Genomic DNA, 21,106 nt, shown 5'->3' with positions numbered 1-21,106 from the left:
TTTCTACGACTAGCAGCAAATACTCTAAAGAAACCTTTCTCAAAACTATATAATTTATCATTAGAAAGGCCTATCTTCCCAACCATCGGGTAAGACGCACTCGTTGCCCCAATACACAAAACAGCGTGCATACTTGTTCTAATTGTCTGCATAATTGGATTAAGTTCCCTTCGTGAACGCCGATACTGTCATCGGTTGAGTTTATTTTGCAAAATGAAAAACGGTAGGACACCCACATATCTATCACTGTTAGTACCCCCTTCTGTTTCAGAAGGGACTCACTATAATTTGCGGGACTCGGCCAACCTCAGAGCAGAAGGCTTAAGGTCCGTCAGTCACGGCCGGTCATTTACCCCTCTGTTGTTCAGGACTGGAATAATGTAAGGGACACAATTATTAATGCACGAACTGTGAAACATTTTAATCGTCTTATGAACCAGGATAGACCTCTTACACAAGGCTTCAAATGGTATGCAAACTATGGCCCACGTCACTTACAAATAACGATGTGTGGACTAAGATTCGAATGTAGTAACCTGAAGGCAGATATGCACTGATTCTTAGTCGAAAACCCATCATGCCAACGTGACCAAAGATGTCTATCGCTACTTATTCGTAAATATACCAACACATACGCAAAGATAAACATTTCTTTACTAGTAACGTAAGCATCATAGATATCCTACACGGGAGAGGTGCATCTAAACAAGACTCAATACAAAATATTGACTGTACATATTGACTGTATTGAAAATACAGCAACTTCAATATATTACAGCAACTAAGCGATTTCATTGCTGGTCGGTACGTTTCTTACCAAGTTCCAAGTTTCACTCTAAAAACAGAATGAGAGGATATCCAAGTCGTCCTTTTACCAAAATATGTGCACATTAAAACTTGAAATTCACAGTACCAATCTGTGATGAATGAGAATGGAAGAGGGTAATCACAGGGTAAAAACAGACAGATAATTGTAAAATTTGTCAGTTACTGGGATCGACACAAGGTCATCAACAACAGGAGAAACCTACGACACAAACGAAGTTCCGTGTATATTAACGAGGACGTAACCCAGCACGGAAGCAAACTTTTTAAAACAGCAAGAGATCTGAAAACTAAACGGAAAATCTGGTCATACGACGAGAGAATACACATACGTGAACTCCCAGATAGTAACAAGGACGGTACAGTCCGAGTGATTACATGTGAAACGGACGGTACAGTCCGAGTGATTACATGTGAAACGGACGTTACAGTCCGAATGATTACATGTGAAACGGTCGGTAGAGTCAGAGTGATTACATGTGAAACTGACGGTGCATTCCGAGTGATTACATGTGAAACGGACGGCACAGTCCGAGTGATTACATGTGAAACTGACGGTGCAGTCCGAGTGATAACATGTGAAACTGACGGCACAGTCCGAGTGATTATATGTGAAATTGACGGTACAGTACGAGTGATTACATGTGAAACTGACCTGGATAAGTAGAAACGTTCGTAACAAACAGATTCCCAGATAAGCTGTTTATACTGATACAGCCATGATAACACCAGAAAGTCAGTAGATATTGTCCACGCAACGGGAGATGTTTAAGTCCAATGGTTTTGTCGTTATCTGTTTATACACATGTTGTATATATACTCACTTCTTTTGCCTTCTTGCTCCTTGTTACTGGTCTATCGATAGTACCAATCCTACAATCCTATATCCTGTCCACAAAACTCTTCTGCTCTACCCTAACCCCTACCTGAAATCAGATCTGCATTGCCGGTTAAAATATAGATGGGATGAATCATGTAAAGAAAAATGTAATTATTCTGTTTATATCCAATCTTCCTATCATGTGTGCGACTTGGATACATTTACTACATATTGTTCTCAGCATTTGCCAAATGTGTCATGATATAAGACAACACCGTGCGGCGATAGGAAGTTTCAGTTGTATTGTTTCATGTAACCCTTGTAATCACTTAAAGGTCACATGCAACGTAAAACACAACTTTGCAGATTCTGATACCTTTAGGTATGCACTTACCGAAACAAATAATGAAAAGTGCCAATTCAGTCTATAAAGTTGAAAAAACGCTATGAAAAAACAGCCCGCGAAATCGGAGTTCAAACGATTCTTTAAATTCCCCCCAGCGGTGGGGGGAAAACTGGTTTCAACAGCTGTGCTGCGCTGCGCCCATAACGCATACGCAGTGAATAGGTTCGCGGAGCTTGAAACAGTATGCATGCTCGGAGTATGATGTCGTGAGCAGTAGTCTATTCTTGGTTGTGTACACAAACAAGTAAATAATCTACTCGTTACACAAACAAGCTTGCTGATTGTAGTGAGCAGCCTCTGTCACAGGGAAAGCTCAGTGTCTGGTTTATTGACACCTGTATGTCTGCCTGCCTGTCTGATAAAGACAATATACAATAGACAGTTTCAATCATTAACCACATGCAATTTGAACTTAACACCTATCAGGCTATACGCCATAAACAAAATAAATTGATTTATGACTCATGCACCGGAGTCCTGTCTCTGCCACATTATGTAATTAAGCAGGTGTGATACTTGTACACGTGACAAGTTTTTTTGTCTATGGGTTGCAAACAAACTACATCCATTTTTTTCGGATGACTGGATTTGACGGAAACTGGTGCAAACTCTTTCAGGTCCTGCTTTGTACTTGGACGAATGACACTTTCCAGTCACGCAGTCGTTCGCCATCTCTGCTGAGATGATTTTTGATTTGATCGATCTCAAATTCACAGAACGTGTATTTACAAAACCCAACATCTCTATATACATTATCTAGGGATAACAACTTATTCTAGTGTAAATGATTTTGTTTGACAACGGTATATGAATCCATACTGAAACGATGCATCAAGTACAGAAGAAGTAAAGAAGTTGTTATCCATAAAGAATCTTACTTTCTTGTGACTAGCAATACTTATAAAAGGCCCATCCACTCCTTTCGTGTATCACGCAATGTTTTCTTCCGAGGATAATTTGTAACGAAATTGGAAAGTTGTTCAGCTTGGAAACTAATTGCAATAGGTACTGTGTGGATCTATTGCTTTGCTTTCTACAATGTCAGTTGTAGCGCCAACATAGCTATGGTCCTCCTGTTGTTGCTACTGCTTGCAGGGGACGTGGAGACAAATCCAGGCCCATTGAACCATGACACTGAACAAGCACTTGATGTATTTCTTTCACTTAAATCCACGAACTATCCGCCACAAGTTACTTGAGTGACGTTCTCTCTGACTATCACATTGTCTGTTTCACTGAAACCAGGGAGCCTATATAGAGACTGTTATAGAGTATCCCTGCTGAAACACACCTGGATAAGACTTTAAACAACACTAATCTCTTATGGGATAACTTTCACGAACCGGTCAGAAAAGATAAAAATACTTTTTTAGGGGGAGGGACCATGATATATGTAAGTACACAACTAGCCTTTAAAAGGATGGAAAATTTAGAAAATATTCATGACGAAACGATTTGGATCAAGCTATTTCTTCCACAAAAACCTTTAATATTAGGCGATGTATACAGACCTGAGTCTAACTAAACATTTTGGCAACGTTTAGACCAAAGTGTAGAAACAGCCTTAGATGCAACCAGTAAGATAATGATCGTTGGGGATATAAATGAAAATTTGCTCTCAAGTAGACAATTAAATAGTGTCGACTTAATTGAACGAAAAATTCTATACAATGAAATTAAAGAACCTACAAGACTAGAACCACTGCTACGCCAATAGACCCTGTGATAGTAAGTGAGGACATATCTGAGTGAGACAGCGGCGTTGTTGAATTTGAGGAGAAAGTCAGTGATCATAGAGGAACTTATATTTCGTTAGTCATCAATGTCACCACCAAAATGGTTTTTCCTTGGCAAGTGTGGCGTTACAAACATGGTAAATACGATAAGCTTAACAATCGTATCGAAAATACTGATTGGTTTGATAGTTTTAACAATTGTGAATGTGTTGATTATGCATGTAAAGTCTTTCACGATATTTTCATGGGATATGTTAGATCATGGGTACAATCTAAAACTGTAACGATTCGTCCCGGACAGAATGAGAAAGGAGGCAAAAAGAACGGACAGTGAAAGAGATTTTCGATTGTATAAGAGACATAGAAATAATGTCAACAACATGAAATACCATGGAAAAAAGAACTTTTATTCCAATCTTGATGATTTTATCACTGAACTGCATTTTAAAAATAAACCCTCTTACTGGATAATGCTGCGATATGCTGTAAAACTTTCAGGTATAGTAACTTGCACTCCTGCTCCCAAATAGCATCCACTGATGAAGGCCCGTCTCTTTTCTCAGATATTGATAAAGCTGAATTTTAAACGACTACTTTGCCTCGATTTCCTGTGTAAATGACGAGAATATATCTCCTCCTCAGTTTGACAGACGTACAATATCCACTTTAGAATTTATAACAGTGACTAAACAGGAAATTATAGATATAATTAAATGTTTGCCTCTGAGTAAAGCTTCGGGTTCCGACAGAATAAGTCATAAGTTTTTAAAAGAAACTGCTCAATCAATAAGTGTGTCATTGTGCTTGCTTGTCATTAGGTGTGTATCCATCAGAAAGGAAATTAGTACATGCAATAATGCCTGTATTCAAGAAAGGTGACAAAACTGATGCATCAAAGAACAGACCGATATCTCTTATAAGCTGTGTCGGTAAACTGTTTGAGAGAGTAGTATTCAAGCATATATCTAATTATTCAACGAGAACAAGTTATTGTACAAATACCGAGGTGGTTTTCTAGCTGGAAGTTCAACTGTGCGTCAATTAATTGAAATATATCATCAAATGTGCCAAGCTCTAGATGCAAAAAACACCCAGTAATGTATGGTCTTTTGTGATGTGTCGAATTCTTGTGATCGTGTTTGGGTGAGTGAGTGAGTGAGTGAGTTAACATTTAACGTCACATCGGCAGTATTGCAGCCATATCGTGACGAGAGCATTCTTAAAAGGGAATCTATGTATATCATAAAAACCTGTCAACGAAGGACAGTAAAACAACTAGAATATCACAATAAGAAATAAAACTAGCGTGAAAAGTTAAAACTAATATTCCTATTCAGACAAAACAATATAAAATCAGGCTATATAGATCACCAACAACTGAAGGTAGATCACCATACTAGGGGCCATGGGGACTTACAGTACTTCTGCTACCTGCATGGTCCCTAGCTGGATTTACATCATCCCCTCAGCTGCTGGTGATTGTATGCAAGATTAGCCACAAATTAAAATGACACATATTCTACGGCTAAGACAAAATGGAAGATCAAATTTGACTTCAAATGTTTTGGGACTTACGTACCCTCTCAGGAGGACAATAATTTTACAGTGCTTTAACCCCCCTCGAGGATACAGCCACTAACACTCTAAGTTACTAATTCAAACTTCCAAAAATAAAATATTTTTCTATTTACAATTCATTTAGCAAAGCTATTTCTTTTAAAAATGCAATAATTAAATGAGAGCTAACAGAATTAAAAAGATCCTTCAAAGTTCGTGAATTAAAATATTTATCCCTTGTGATGGAGTATTCAACACAGTCAAGCAGGACATGCTTGACTGTGATTCTTTCATCACAAGGGATACAAAACGGAGGATCTTCACCTTTTAATAGATACTCGTGAGTATACCTTGTATGGCCAATGCGACATCGTCGCATAATGACCTCCTCAAATCTGGACTGACAACCCAAGTAAGTATAACCGATATAAGGTTTTATTTCATGTAATTTATTTATACCTACTTGAGTGTCCCACCTCTTCTGCATCAGATCGCGGATATACGTTCTAATGCAAGCTTTGTAATCTGAATATGGAAGAAGAAGTGGTGTCACAGATTTGGTGAGTGCTGCCTTGGCAGCAAGATCGGCCATCACATTCCCAGAAATACCTTCGTGACTGGGTAACCAACAAAAGACGATGTCGCATTGGCCAGTAGCAAGAGTATTATACAGTTCCATAATTTCTATTAAAAGTGGATGTTTACAGGAAATATTTTTAATAGCTTGAAGGCAAGAAAGAGAGTCGGAATATGTTATATACAGTTTACGTTTAGGGTGTCTTTGAATATATTTAAGAGCTGTTAATATGGCGTTAGCTTCTGCTGTAAAAATAGAACTATTGTCTGGTAATCTAGAAGATATTGTTCTGGATCCAATGACAGTGGCACAAGCAACTGCGCCACCGTCCTTGGACCCATCTGTAAATAAGGATTTGTAATTGTTATATGTATGTTTCAATTGATTATATTCTTGTTTATACTGTAATTCATTCGTTTCTGATTTTTTAAATATCGTTAATGTTAGGTCAACTTGTGGCCTAACCAACTGCCAAGGGGGAGAGGAAAGAAGACGGAAAGGAGCTATATTGTCCAGCGTAATACCAGCAGCAGCAATAAACGGCTTTATTCTGAGCCCAAGAGGTGGAACAAGAGAAGACTTTTTGCTATATAAATCCTCATAAAGAGGATTGAAGACACAGTTATATGCAGGGTTAGATTCGTTAGAGTATAGTTTTGTGACATATTGTAAAGATAATTTGATACGGCGTTGTGCAAGAGATGGTTCATCGGCCTCAACGTAAAGACTGTCAATTGGTGAAGTTCTGAAGGGCCCAAGACAGAGTCTTAGACCTTGGTGATGGACAGAATCAAGAAGTTTAAGATTGCTTCTGCAGGCTCCACCATATACGATGGAGCCATAATCAAGTTTAGACCGTACAAGTGATCGATATAGATGGAGAAGGGTAGCTTGATCACCTCCCCATTTCGAATTTGACACCACTTTCAATAGGTCAAGCGCCTTCAGGCATTTAGTTTTAAGTGATTTAATATGCGGTAAAAACGTTAAGTGTGAATCAAAGATTAGACCCAAGAACTTGGCTTCCTTCACAACTTTAATGGGCGTGCCATCTAGAGACAGTTCAGGGTCTTTATGTGGTTTGTATTTACGACAAAAATGTATGCAGTTAGTTTTCGATTTAGAAAATTTAAAGCCGTTTTCAAGACACCATTTATTAATCTTGTTTAAACACAACTGCAATTGCCGTTCAATGGTATGCATATTTTGCCACGACAAGAAATATTAAAATCATCCACAAATAACGATCCATCAATTGAATCGTTTAAAACTTTTGATAAACTGTTGATCTTGATGCTAAAAAGAGTGACAGACAAAATACTGCCTTGTGGAACACCCTGATCCTGATTGTAATGATCAGACAGGGTAGAACCCACACGGACCTGGAATTGTCTGTTATTTAAAAAGTTGGCAATGAATTCAGGCAAACGACCTCGCAAGCCGAAGTCATGTAAATCTCTCAGAATGCCATATTTCCATGTTGTATCATATGCCTTCTCAAGATCAAAAAAGACAGATACAGCGTGTTGTTTATTGATCAGTGCGTTTTTAACAAATGATTCTAAACGCACTAAGTGATCGACTGTACTTCTGTTTTTACGGAAACCACATTGTATATCTGTAATGAGGTTATTTGTTTCCAAGTACCAAACAAGTCGATTATTTATCATGCGTTCCATGGTCTTGCAAACACAGCTCGTTAGCGATATAGGCCGATAGTTCGAAGGGTCCGTATGATCACGTCCAGGTTTAGGGATAGGGATAACTATAGCATCATGCCATGAAGAAGGAAACTTTCCAGATGTCCAGATATCATCAAATATATGTAACAGGGTCTCTAAACATGATTCCGGTAAATGTTTCAGAAGTTGATAATGGATGTTATCAGCTCCTGTAGCAGTATCATGGGCCTGGTCAAGAGCTGTATGGAGCTCATGAATCGAAAATACCCCGTTATCTGAAGTGAAATTAATAGCTTTCTTTTCTTGCTGTTTTTGATACTTTTGGAATTGAGGTACATAATTCGAGGAAGAAGAATGTTGCGCCAGTGTTTCTCCAAGTTTATTGGCTATATCTGCTTTATTAGTTAATAACTGGTTTCCATCTTTGAGATGGTGAACACTAGATCTAGAGCCCTTACCTTTGATTTTCTGGATCATATTCCATACCTTAGATATAGGCGTGCGGGAATTGATATTAGATACATAGTTTTGCCAAGATTTACGTTTACTTTGCTTGAAAGTACGGCGAGCTTTAGCATTTTGGATTTTAAATTTGTTCAAATTATGAACCATAGGGTGATGACGGAAATAATGTTCGGCCTTTTTCCGTTCCTTCCTAGCTTGTTTGCAATCAGAGTTAAACCATGGTTTCCTTATGTGTGAAATTGCAGAGGACTTTGGGATACACTCATCAGCAATGGTGTTTAGTATGTCAGAAAAATCTTTTATAGCATCGGGAACATTAAGAAAACAGTCAGGTCTAAGTTTGTCAGCACACAGGGTTTCATATAAAGCCCAATTGGCCTTTCTAAAATTCCATAGTAATGATGGTGGAACATCAGATGGGTTGACAGGTTTTAATATTGTTGGGAAGTGGTCACTTCCACAGAGGTCATCATGGACTGACCACTCAAATTCACTAAATAGGGTGGAATCAGTCATTGATAAATCGAGAGCTGAATATGTTCCCGTGCCAGGATGCAAATATGTCTTTGAACCATCATTATAAATGCAAAGATCATTATTTGAGATGAAATCCTCCAGTAATTTACCTTTGGTGTTTGTATTAGTACCACCCCAGAGTGGGTTGTGGCCATTTAAATCACCCATGATCAAACAGGGTTTAGGTAGTTGATCATAAAGAGCTTGCAAATCACGTAACTGAACAGAAGAAGATGGTGGAAGATACAATGAACAAAGGGTAAATGCAACTTGTAATGTAAGTCGCACTGCACGGCTTGGAGATTTGTTTTGAGCGTGACTTGACTATGAATAACATTATTCCTCACCAGGATAGATGATCCACCAGTGGCCCTGTCGCCTGGGGGAGAAAAATAATGGTATGCATTAAAATGACGTAGATCCAAATTATCCGTCTGCTTTAGATAGGTTTCTTGAATGCAGAATATTGACGGATTAAGATCCTGGATTAACAGTTGTAAGTCATTAAAATTATTTCTGAGTCCTCTACAATTCCACTGAATTATAGACGAAGACATTATTTCTTCCGAGGAGGATGTACAGGAGATCTACCCCGCGCCTTCCTTGACGGTGACAAGCTATGTGTCCTACCATTGCCATGGTCGGACACATCCATGTCCTCAAGGGATCCAAACTTATTATAAAGGTGAATCTCATCTGTTGAACCTTTAGCCAGCCTTTCACTTTGATTGATTCTGTTTAACTTTTGATTTCCTTTGACAGTTTGTTTAGCCAGAGCTTCATTTACTTTTTTGGACGAACCCGAGCCTGTTTTGTGTTTCAAAGAAGCATTTTCACTGTTAGTGTTTGTTTTATCCGATTGAGTCATAGGGCCGTTTGGTAAAGAAGACACAGGCCGAGATTGAGATGCCATCAATGTAACTGGTAACGAGTCAGTCTGTGTAGCAAATTCTCCGCGTTGTACAAGGTCTTCATTTGGAAGCAGTTCAGGTGAGGTTGATTTTGTCCATGTCAGTTCTGTCTGACATTCAACAGAGGCTGTAGTAGGAGTTGGTCGTTTGGTAACTGAAGCATAAGAAGCACTTTGATCAAAGGATGGAACGAGTTTCTTCGCTTCAGCATAGCTAATGTTTTGAGTGTGCTTTAATTTATTCACCTCCATTTCCCTCTTCCACACTGGGCACTCTTTTGATGATGACGAATGTTTCCCAGAACAGTTGACGCATTTTTTGTAGTTGCTTTCACAATCTTCTGTCACGTGGGATTACCCTCCGCAGTGACCGCAAGTTATAGGATTTAAACAGGAATTTACCCCGTGACCAAATTTTTGACATTTAAAGCATCTCAGTGGGTTTGGGATGTACTGTTCTACTTGCAGGTTACAATACCCTGCTTTGATAGATTTTGGTGCAGTTGGAGATACAAATGAGAACAGGTACGTATGCGTTGGAATTACTGTTGAGTTCTGACGTCGAGTGAATCGTTTCACGTACGTGACACCTTGGTCTTTAAGTTCGCACATGATGTCAAGGTCTGTCATGTCCTCCAAAAGATGATCCCTATCCCTAACAATACCTTTACTTGAATTGAGGGTCCGGTGGATAGACACTTTAACAGGAGATCCAGCTAAACTATCTGTTGAAAGCAGGTTGTTTGCTTGTTGTCGTTTGCTGCACTCTATGAGCAACGATCCAGATCTCAATCTTTTGATGTTTTTGACATCACCAGCTATACCATAAACTGCTTTAGAAACAATAAACGGGTTCAATTTGATTGGTTGTTTGTCCGGAGATTCAATAACCAGAAATCGTGGCCAGTAGTCTATTTGTTTGGGTGTCCTGCAACTTTCCGTTGTACTTTGATCATTATCGAGTTGACGTTTCTTTTTTAAAGGGGTTTCAAGGTCCATGTTGTAGTGTATAGTTTCATCATCCGAGCTCCCCACCCGCCATGGAGTATCACAAGGACAATGCTAAAGCAAGCGGATCTCCAGCTTGCAGCACCAAGGATACTCGGATGATATACTCAAGTAGAATAATCACAAAGTAATTACTCTACCAGATTGGCCCATGAGCCACCGCCTTCTGGGCATAAGACTCTAGGCAAATTACAACACAAAATTGAAGTGACTCATTTGAAATTCAAATATATAAAGATTTAGCCAAGACATTTGAGAAACTTTAAAAAGTTTCGGAAATTTATGCATTAGAATATACATACTCAGGGCTTGGCATGACCAGCCGATTGGTCGAACCGGGCCCATTCGACCACCCGTCTAGGCGAAGTCAGGGCCAAAGTGGCGTATTGAGCAACAGGAGCACGATTGCAGGCCCCTATTGCCCTCAACCACCAGGATCCCCTCCTCCGCCGACACAGGGCCGCAACCCACGGCAAACGGGTTGGTGGACCAAATATGCCCCCGGGTCCACTACGGGGGTGTTGGCGAGCTCTTGGCGTTACCCAGCACCCACCACGAGGAGGTGACTCGCCACGGGTGCCTGATCGTGTTTGGCACAGAGGGCTTATACATGAATTTGGAAATGTATGGCATTAAAGGTAAACTGTTAGAATGGTTATGTCATTACATATGTAAGCGCTATCAAAAGGTGTTTCTTAATGGAGCTGGCGTCTAAGAGGGACCAGTGTTGGGTCCGTTTTTATTCGTTGTTTATATGAATGATATTGTTGATGAGTTAGACTGCATAACGGGACTATTTGCATATGACATATCTTTAGGCAAGGTGTATGGAAATCTTAACATAATAGAAACCTCATAACCTCATTAAACGTAAGTCTCAGACGGTTCAACGACTGGGCAAAGAAGTGGTTGACAGCATACAACCCAGATAAGACAGAATCAGTGCTTTTCTCACTTAAACATAATGCTTGCTCGATTAAATTATTATTTGACGATACGATTGTTAAAGTAGTAGAAAACATTTGGGATAATACTTTCGTCGAACGGCCAATGGTCCTCCCATGTATCTAATACTGTTTCCAAAACCTCTAAAATGATTTACTCAATGAGAAAACATAAAGGTCACATGCAACGTAAAACACAACTTTGTAGATTCTGATACCTTTCGGTATGCACTTACCGAAACAAATCATAAAAAAATGCCAATTCAACCTATAAAGTTGAAAAAAAACCGCGATGAAAAAAAAGTTCGCGAAATCGGAGTTCAAACGTTTCACTAAATTCCCCCTAGCGCTGGAGGGAAAACTGGTTTCAACAGCTGTGTTGCGCTGCGTCCATAACGCATGTGCAGTGAATAGGTTCGCGGAGCTTGAAACAGTATGCATGCCCAGCGTCTGAGGTCGTGAGCACTTGTCTAATCTTGGTTTGGTTTAAACATATTTTATTCACGAATGTGAACGGGATTGGGGACCAGTTATCCAACTTAAAATACCCGCTCCCTAAATCTTGGTTGTGTACACAAACAAGTAAATAATTTACTCGTTACGTAAAAGAACTTGTTGATTGTGGTAAGCAGTCTCTGTTACAGAGAAAGCTCAGTGTCAGGTTTATTCACACCTATATGTGTGCCTGACTGTCTGCTAAAGGCAACATGCAATACACAGCTTCAATCATGGACCACGTGCAATTTGAACTTAACACCTATCAGACTATACGACATAAAGAAAATAAGTTGACTCGTGCACCCGAGTCCCGTCTCTGCCACATTATGTAATTAGGCATGTGTGATACACATGACATCTTTTTATGTCTCTGGGTTGCAAAGAAACTACATTCATATTTTTCGGATGACAGGATCTGACGGAAACTGGTGCAAACTCTTGTCAGTTACAAGTCCCGCTTTGTACTTGGACGAGTGACAGATTCCAGCCACGCAGTAGTTTACCATCTCTACTGACATGATTTTTGACTGGATCGAGCGCAAATTCAGAGAACACGTATTTTCTAAACCCAACATCTCTATATACATTCTTCATGGATAACGACATCGTTTAGTGTATATGATTTTGTTTGACAACAGTATATGGATCCATACTGAAACGACGCATCAAGTACACAAAAAGAAGTTGTTATCCATAAAGAATCTTACTTTCTTGTGACTGGCTATACTTCTAAAATGCCCATCAAACAGATCATCTTTCTGTACACACAATGAACCCTCAGCATATCAGCAAATGAAACAGCCAATCGGAAGCCGTCGTTACACTTGTGTGCACATCCACCTGCTATGACTGGGTTCGGTCTCCCGATGGCTTCGTTTCTGGGGAAGTAAGCCCAAGTACAAAATATTGCACTTTTGAATCGCGATTGTACGCTTATGATTTTGTTTATTTGTTTTTTTTAAAAGCAGCAATGTATATTATATGTCATGAATAAGTGATAAATGTGTTTTAATTATGTTTGATTTTTTGGTTGCATGTGCACGTGGCCTTTAAATACATTCTTAACTGAAAAACACTTCTAATTATTTATACGGTTTTTATAAGACCTCACTTTGAGTACGCATGTGGAGTCGGGGATGGCTGACGGAAAGAACTAAGTTTAATATTGGAAAGGCTCCAGATGGAAGCTGCGAGAATTATTACTGGACTTCCCAAATATTCTTCTGTTAATTCACTTTTTTATGACACAGGCTTGGAAGCACTATCAGAGCGCAGAAGAATACGAAAATTGTCCTTGTTCTATAATATTCAAAAGAACAAAAGTCCAGTCTACCTAAAAGAAATAATTACTCAATGCGTGGCTCAAGGAGACAATATAATCTATGAAATTCAAACAATATCTGCTTGCCAAGAACAAGAGTAACACATTCTCAGAAGTTGTTCCCATCGACTATAAGATTGTGGAACAATTTATCTACAGATGTTAGAAACTGTACTTCACTATCGTTTAAATCAATCATAATAACATCATATAACATGGCTCCACGGTACTTTTCCTACGGCATTAGAATATTTAACATTTTTCATACTCAATTACGCCTTGAAACTAGTAGATTAAGTTACGATATGTACAGAGTAGGGCTAATCACTGATCCTTCCTGCGCATTCATCATTATTTCTTACAATGTTCTATATACAGTCAACATAGAAAGGTCATGCTTAAAGCTTTTCAAGATATATCTGGTAGTAATTTTGTGATTACGTTATCTGTTATTTTAAACGGCATTTGCAGATGTGATAAATCATAAGAATGAAATTATATTTAAAAAGGTGCATCAATGCATATGCAAATCCAAACTATTCCAGTAGTCTTCTCTCTATAGACCATATGTATTATAACATGTCCCTCTGATATCCTTCATTCTTTCTCTGTTTCTAAGAATTTCGTGTGATGTAGTTAGTAATTGTAAATAACTTTCGAGATGGGTTTTATAAATTGAAAGAATTTGTCCCCAATCCTTTTCACATTGTTAATAAAATATGTTTAAACTGAACGTGTAACACTTCAGGTAATGCCGCACATTTAATATCCACTACCTTCTTGCATTTAAATTTGATCTTGCATGCTCTAGAATTCATGTTTACGTTTGTCGTGTATATCTATATTTGTCTTATTACATTCAATTTGTAATATGTAGTGGACACTCATTGTATATCCTGCACCATGTGGAAAGGTATTGGCATGAGCCTTGTTTACCATTCCACTACATTTCGTTACTATGTTATCAGCACTTGCTCCATTGAATAATTAATATCGTTTAAAACAAATGTGCCATTATGGTAATGAAAATTAGGGCCCGTGAAAATTTCTGGGTAGAATAGGTCTTCTGCAACCCATACTTGTCACAAAAGGCGACTATGCTTGTCATAGGAGGCGACTAACGGGGTCGGAGGGTCACTCGCCGACTTGGTTGACACAGGTCATCGTTTCCCAATTGTGCAGATCGATGCTCATGTTGTTGGTCATTGGATTGTCTGGTCCAGACCCGTCAAGCAAGAATCTGGACTTGACCAGGGTACTCGGAACGTATTCTAGGAATCCAGACAGGCACTGACTGTCCGTAGGGCAGTTTCATTGTAGACTTGGAGTCAGTCAGTCAACAACAGTACGCGATTTTCAAGTTGTTTGTGATTTCAAATATTTCATGTCAAATGCTGGACAACCTGAGCAGAGACGTCATCGATATTAGAGTCTGATGCCCTTCGACTTTAGCATTGATTTCATAATCTGAAGCAAACGCGGGCTTTCAAAATGCACCCAACATTCGTCTGCTTCTTGAGAGCGAGAGAATTTTCGCTGTTTTTAAATTAAAAAAAAATACATGTTTAGGGGTTTTCTTTTTAAAAAAAATCTTTCCACGAAATAAAGAAAAAACACTTCGATGAAGTTAACGCAAAGTCTTAAACTTTAAATGTTTAACTTTCTCAAAATGACCTTTTGGCTTTTTTTGCAACCCCTTTCACAACCATCTTTTGCAGTCTCAAAAGTACTATTTGAACCAGTTTCAACTGGAAACCACACATTTTGTTAGCCTGGCATGCCTGTTGAATGAAAAACACGTCTTGCTTTTAGCACAGAACATCCTAGGGACTGCTCTGTCAATCCTACTGAACTGTTATGAACCAACTGGAAACCACACATTTTGTTAGCCTGACATGCCTGATGAATGAAAAACACGTCTTGCTTTTAGCACAGAACATCCGAGGGACTGCTCTGTCAATCCTACTGAACTGTTATGAACCAAACTTTTATTTGAGCATTTGATTCATACGTGAGTGAGTGAGTGAGTTAACATTTAACGTCACATCGGCAGTATTGCAGCCATATCGCAACGAGAGCATTCTTAAAAAACCAATCTATGTATATGATAAAAACCTGTCGACGACGGACAGTAAAACAACTAGAATAACACAATAAGAAATAAAACTAGCGTGAAAAGTTAAAACTAATTTTCCTATTCAGACAATACAATATAAAAACAGGCTATATAGATCACCAACAACTGAAGGTAGATCACCATACTAGGGGCCATGGGGACTTACAGTACTTCTGCTACCTGCATGGTCCCTAGCTGGATTTACATCATCCCCTCAGCTGCTGGTGATTGTATGCAAGATTAGCCACAAATTAAAATGACACATATTCTACGGTTAAGACAAAATGGAAGATCATTGATTCATACGCCTGCGTGAAGGACTTGTTTAGTTCCTGATCAGAAGTAGAAGCGTTATCAGTGGCCTTGATCAATCCTCTGCCAGACTTCATGATCCTAACATTCATGTACGTGTCATTCATTAGAGACTGGTACTGTTAAGAGTTCACTCTATCGAAGTTACACATTAAGTCAGAACTGTTGAGGATGGAGTCAAATGTCAGAATGTAGGTTGTTTGATTAGCTAAAGGCTTGCCTGCCTGCATGATATGAGTTTTGTTTTACACCGCTTTTAGCAATATTCCAGCAGTGTCACGGTGGGGACCACCAGGAATGGGCTTGCCTGGATGAAATGCCCACCAGCTGTATCCTAGTGAAATGAATACAATAGATCGTACATAAACTCTTTATTAGCAAGTATGATGTAAAGCTTCTAATAATCATGCCACAAAACAATTTGTTTCATTTACACACACCACTACTACTACTACTGAAACAGAATAATTCCTTGCATCCTAACTCCATTTCATTTTCGATGTTCATAACATTAGCAGTTGCAAGTCAAATGGTTTAAAATTGCCAAATGATACATTGATCGAAATTTGATAATTAATCAGCACAGTCGGGTTCTGATGACCAATCAACAGAGCACCTTGTCTGACCACCCGTTGTGTTAGTCTAGTTCAGGACCAACATCCTTTGCTTGGTATTAATTCTAACACGGAATGATGAAGCCGACTCAATGACTAAGGATCAGGTTATCGTCACACATTTAATCTTTGTCACTGAACTGACAACAGGGCTCCTCCAAAGAACGAAGCGTCATTGTCATCTAGGATGTGTTCCACGGTTAACTCCACCCATACCTCCTCGCTCATGTTCAAGTGTAGCACAGTCTGAGAAGTAGCAACAGCTTCGCTAATACTGGAGTCTGTTAACACCCAACCAGAGGATAGGATATCTCCTCGCCCAGTCTTCATGATCCAGATATTCGTGTAGGTGTTTGGCTGACCATTTTCTACCTGTGTCCAGAACATGTATGTGCCCGAGACGGGTGCTGTGAATGTTCCTGTGGTCAGGTTATATCCGTCCCCAGAGTTGTAGAGGATTTTGCTGAATGTCACAGGTGTGTAGGTTGTTTGCTCATGGTGAGGCTGACTTACGTGAAACGCCACATCTCTGGTTTTCGATTCTGAATAATAGAGTTTAATAAATGTGGAATACTAACAAGGATGATGGATAAGAAATGCCACCCTCATTAAAGACAACCTCCACCTCCACCTCCACCTCCTCCTTCTAACACCAACTCTGGTATCATGGTCTGTTGCTTTTGTTATATCAATTATGATGTCGACAATAACACTAAGTCTTCAGGCTGTTCAAATGTGCCACCTATGAGTGACCTGTGTATCACATATTACGTACAAGGTATATAAAACATAACTCTCCATTTTATGTGAACTGTTGTTGTCTGAGCAGTAAATGTTACATATTTCAGAGTACTTGTGTGAAAACACTCACACATGCCACACAGTGTGATATAGTAGCATACATTGATTGATTGCGAATTGTAGGCTGTTATTCTCAAGTTCGCAAGGGTAAGTTGATTCTCCTCTGACTTCAATCATTGAATGATGAAACTTACTTATATGATTAATGTGTGTAGACAACTCACCAAGTGTGTTGGACAAATTGAATATCTGTTCCTTGACTGACTGCACATCCTGGGTTATTGATAAATTTTGTTTCATGCTCTCCAGTTCTGACTTCACCTGGTTCAGTTCATCCGATGATTGCTGTAATTCAGCCTTCATTGCCTGGATTTCAGCTTTGAGGGAAGCAATTTCAGCAGCTGACTGTTGTTGCATTGACTGGATTGCCTGTTGATTTTTCACGAGGTCGCTTTTCGCTGCCAGCAGATCTGTCTTCAGCTGTCCAGTGGTCGACTGAAGACTGGTCACCGTTTGCGTCAGGAGTGTGATGTCATTTTGTAGGCTGGGCGTATTTGTACTAGTGGTTGGATTTGGCATAATAATTCCAGAAAGACACCAAGGCTGCAAAAGGCATACAAGTAAGGCTGCCCAAGACATGGCGTGGGGCCTGTATATAATATCTATATGTCGTGCTGCTTCTGTGCTCTCTGTTTATATATGTACATAGGTTTGTTTCCTCTAGAGGTGCGCCGAATATAAGGCTATCGACTGTAAGGTTAAAGTGCACACGATGTGGCACTCCTGCCGGTGATAATGCTACACTTTATTTCTCTGAAGCTATTTACACCATGAATGCTTAAGGATCAGACTGAGGTCATATGCTAGCACAATGTATGTCTTCTGGAAGGAGGTAAACCGCGAGCCTTCAGAGTCAGGTGATGGAACTTTTCAGTAATACTTCCCTGAATACATGTACTTCTTGCTAAAGTTAGATGCTGGATGTAGATGCGAGGATTGGCCGTGGATCTAATGAGTGGGTGTGACTGTGTGATTAGGAAGTGAATCGGTGGATTATTACATTTTCAATATCTTCACATTCATGCATTATTCATATGGGATGAATTGGTCACGCCCACTGAAGCGAACTACTTTCACTACCCCGTACGTTCTTATGGGGAATTAACGAATCGGATACATTGGATGGAATTTTTTACCTGCCTGCTTGTGTCAGTGTACACAGGGCATTTTAGCGAAATTCATGCATATTCCAAGCCTCCCGCTGGGACCGATACCGGATACCGAATTTAACAGCACATTTTAAGGTACAGGCTCGCTTGTCTCGTTCTAATGTGTAATCCTTTGCCAGGGACGGTTATGAACGGCAATATTTTGTCTACTTTGAGTTATGTAATTGTTTAGGTGTTTTTAAAATTATTATTACATTAGATTATAGTAGATCGGACCTAGTCTTTTGTTATGGAATTTAATTGGAATAATTTAGCGAGTTAAAGTTTATGCTAACACATGGCAGTATTTTTGTCATATATTGTCTGCATCACCAATAGGAAACATAATCAAACTGCACTGAAATCTGTCAACGCGGTACAATAAAATAACCAGACCATTATGCTAGCACCACACTCAAACGACTTGGGACTGGAATCTCATGTAAATGTTGGGTTTGGATGTGAGGGCTGCATTTTGGTGCGAGGGCTTATTGGAGGTAAGATATGGGTTTGGGTGAGGGGCGAGATTCCGATGTGAGGTTTTAATTTGGATGTGAGAAACAGATTTAGATGTTCATGCTCGATTTGGATGTGAGATTAGGGTTAGACCTGGCTATGAGGTGTGGATTTGTATATAGTAGCAGGATTTGGATGTAGCGGCAAGATTGGTCCAGAAGGTTCCATTTGAATATGACAGTTGCATTTCGATACATAGCTATAATAATAATGGTATGTTGCTCCATGCTTAGGCATGATCAAAGATCACAGTCACTATCTGATGATGGTTACCCAGGATAACCCAAGCTGACCGTGGACCGTTAATAGTCACATGCCCTATCCCACCGGGTACCCATTTTCTGCTGGGTGAACAGAGGCAATTTTGAACAGACTCTAGAGTACATGAATCACATGTGCTTCGTTTTGGGGCAGGATTGAAAAAAAAGCTGTCATATACGGTCACCCGTCCAACAACAGCGTTGCTGAACTTCAACTGATTTGTGACCTGAGTTCTGTTGACAGGACCACACACGACCAGGTAGTTCGGATGTTCAAGATGTATCGTCTCTGTGAGAATTTGACATGGGTGTAAGGATTGCGTGAGAGCTGGATTTGGATTTGCTTGTTGGTTGTGATTGTTAGGGTTGGGTGCGATTGTGAGGCCGATATAAACTAAATACAGCTCCGTAAGAATCACGTAAAACTGTGTCACACGGTGACAGTTCATCAGTTCATCTGATGAAGGGGGTCTGAAATGACCCCTAAACCTTGTGTGTCAAAGAATTAAAAGACCTTGGTCATACTTTATCTTGGGTTATGAAGAATGGGGTTTTGAATATAGGTCAGAGTAAGGACAACGCACATGTTATGAACAGCTGTGAATAGCGTGTAGTGTTAACAAAGCAACATATATAGTTATTTGCAAAGCATGGCTATCAATGTCATACTGGTCACAGCTGCTTATTCTGTATCAGTCTCAGAGCCACATTTTCCCTTCCATCCAACTATCTCTGCAAAGCGAAAACCCTAAATTAAGCAAATAATGATTTTCCTTCTGAATCTTCCACTTCACTGGTGACACTGGTCCCGGGGTAGAATAGGCCTTCAGCAACTCATGCTTGCCATAAAAGGCGACTATACTTGTCGTAAGGGGCGACTAACGGGATTGGGTGGTCAGTCTCGCTGACTTGGTTGAAACATGTCATCGGTTCCCATTTGCGCAGATCGATGTTTATGTTGTTGATCACTGGATTGTCTGGTCCAGACTCGATTATTTACAGACCGCCGCCATATAGCTGGAATGTTGCGGAGTGCAGCGTGAAACTAAACTCACTCACTCCACTTCACTGGTACTCCTCTTCAAATAATATGGATCATTTATTCATCAGATTATGTATACTGAGGGAAACAAATAACGGAACACCAGGTTTTGGCAGTGATCCGTAATTTATTCTCAGATTTTCACCCACAGCGCTATTCAAAGCAGGTGACTAAAACTGAAAAATATTAAAGGAACACCTGATTTCATCTGTGATCCTTTATTTGTTTCCCTTTGTATATACTCAGAGACTAATTGTTTAGTGTTTATCTTCTGCTACACAGCTGTCCGCCATTGAATGAGCCAGATGGTGACAATGTTTAAAATTGTGATGTATGCTATCCTAAAATAGAAATATCAATTTAAAATACCTTTTGCATACCTGCATCACTGCTGCGATGTGAATATATGTGCTGCTGTGCATACCGAACGTACCTGTTGGTCTCATTTTACATGTTAATTGGGTGCTTTTATAACTACATTATGCGAATGCTAGACACGGAACGATATGTCATACAATTGTTTAGTCACAAACATTTATTACGAACGTTTTGCAAATCTAGATTCCAGTCATACAAATTAAAGATATGTAAAATAAGGTGTGAACGGTATTGATACTGGCGAACTGTTTACTCTAAATGTACAATGGGTGTTGTAGAAGATGAGCATCACTTCGTATTAGTTTGCCCATATTATAAGCATGTAAGAGAAACTTTTTCAAACACGTCACGGTTACCCAAATAGCCGCTCTTCTAGCGATCCGTGGATGATTTACTGCAAAGGCGGATCAAAGAGGGGTGGGGGGTTGTGCTTAACAACCCCCGCCTCCACCACACATACCCTCCACCGCCACTCCCTCTGAGATCGGCCTATGTTAGGTTAGTGGTTCCATCTAAATGCCCCGTGCATTGTTTGACCAAAACGCAATGTAACCCTGTAACATTACAGTGCATGGAAGCTGTTCTCAGTTAACG

General features: G+C 39.6%; 2 protein-coding genes across 2 annotated transcripts in view; one reads left to right on the top strand and one right to left on the bottom strand.

Annotated features, from left to right (window-relative positions):
• The window catches only part of LOC137282383 (monocarboxylate transporter 12-like), a 56,440-nt gene that overhangs the window by 14,603 nt on the left and 20,731 nt on the right, over positions 1 to 21,106 (top strand). The window lies entirely within an intron of this gene.
• On the bottom strand, positions 16,053 to 17,801 carry LOC137282382 (uncharacterized). The gene is made up of 2 exons (XM_067814126.1): positions 17,333 to 17,801; positions 16,053 to 16,849 (listed from the first exon to the last, which is right to left on the bottom strand). The coding sequence occupies exons 1-2, from the start codon at positions 17,745 to 17,747 to the stop codon at positions 16,440 to 16,442; spliced, it is 825 nt and encodes a 274-aa protein (XP_067670227.1). The 5' UTR covers positions 17,748 to 17,801; the 3' UTR covers positions 16,053 to 16,439.

Source organism: Haliotis asinina, chromosome 4, assembly GCF_037392515.1.
Source record: "Haliotis asinina isolate JCU_RB_2024 chromosome 4, JCU_Hal_asi_v2, whole genome shotgun sequence".
NCBI classification, from domain to species: Eukaryota; Metazoa; Mollusca; class Gastropoda; order Lepetellida; family Haliotidae; genus Haliotis; species Haliotis asinina.
Note: the sequence above shows the minus strand (reverse complement) of the source record. Positions and strands in the feature narration are given on the sequence as shown.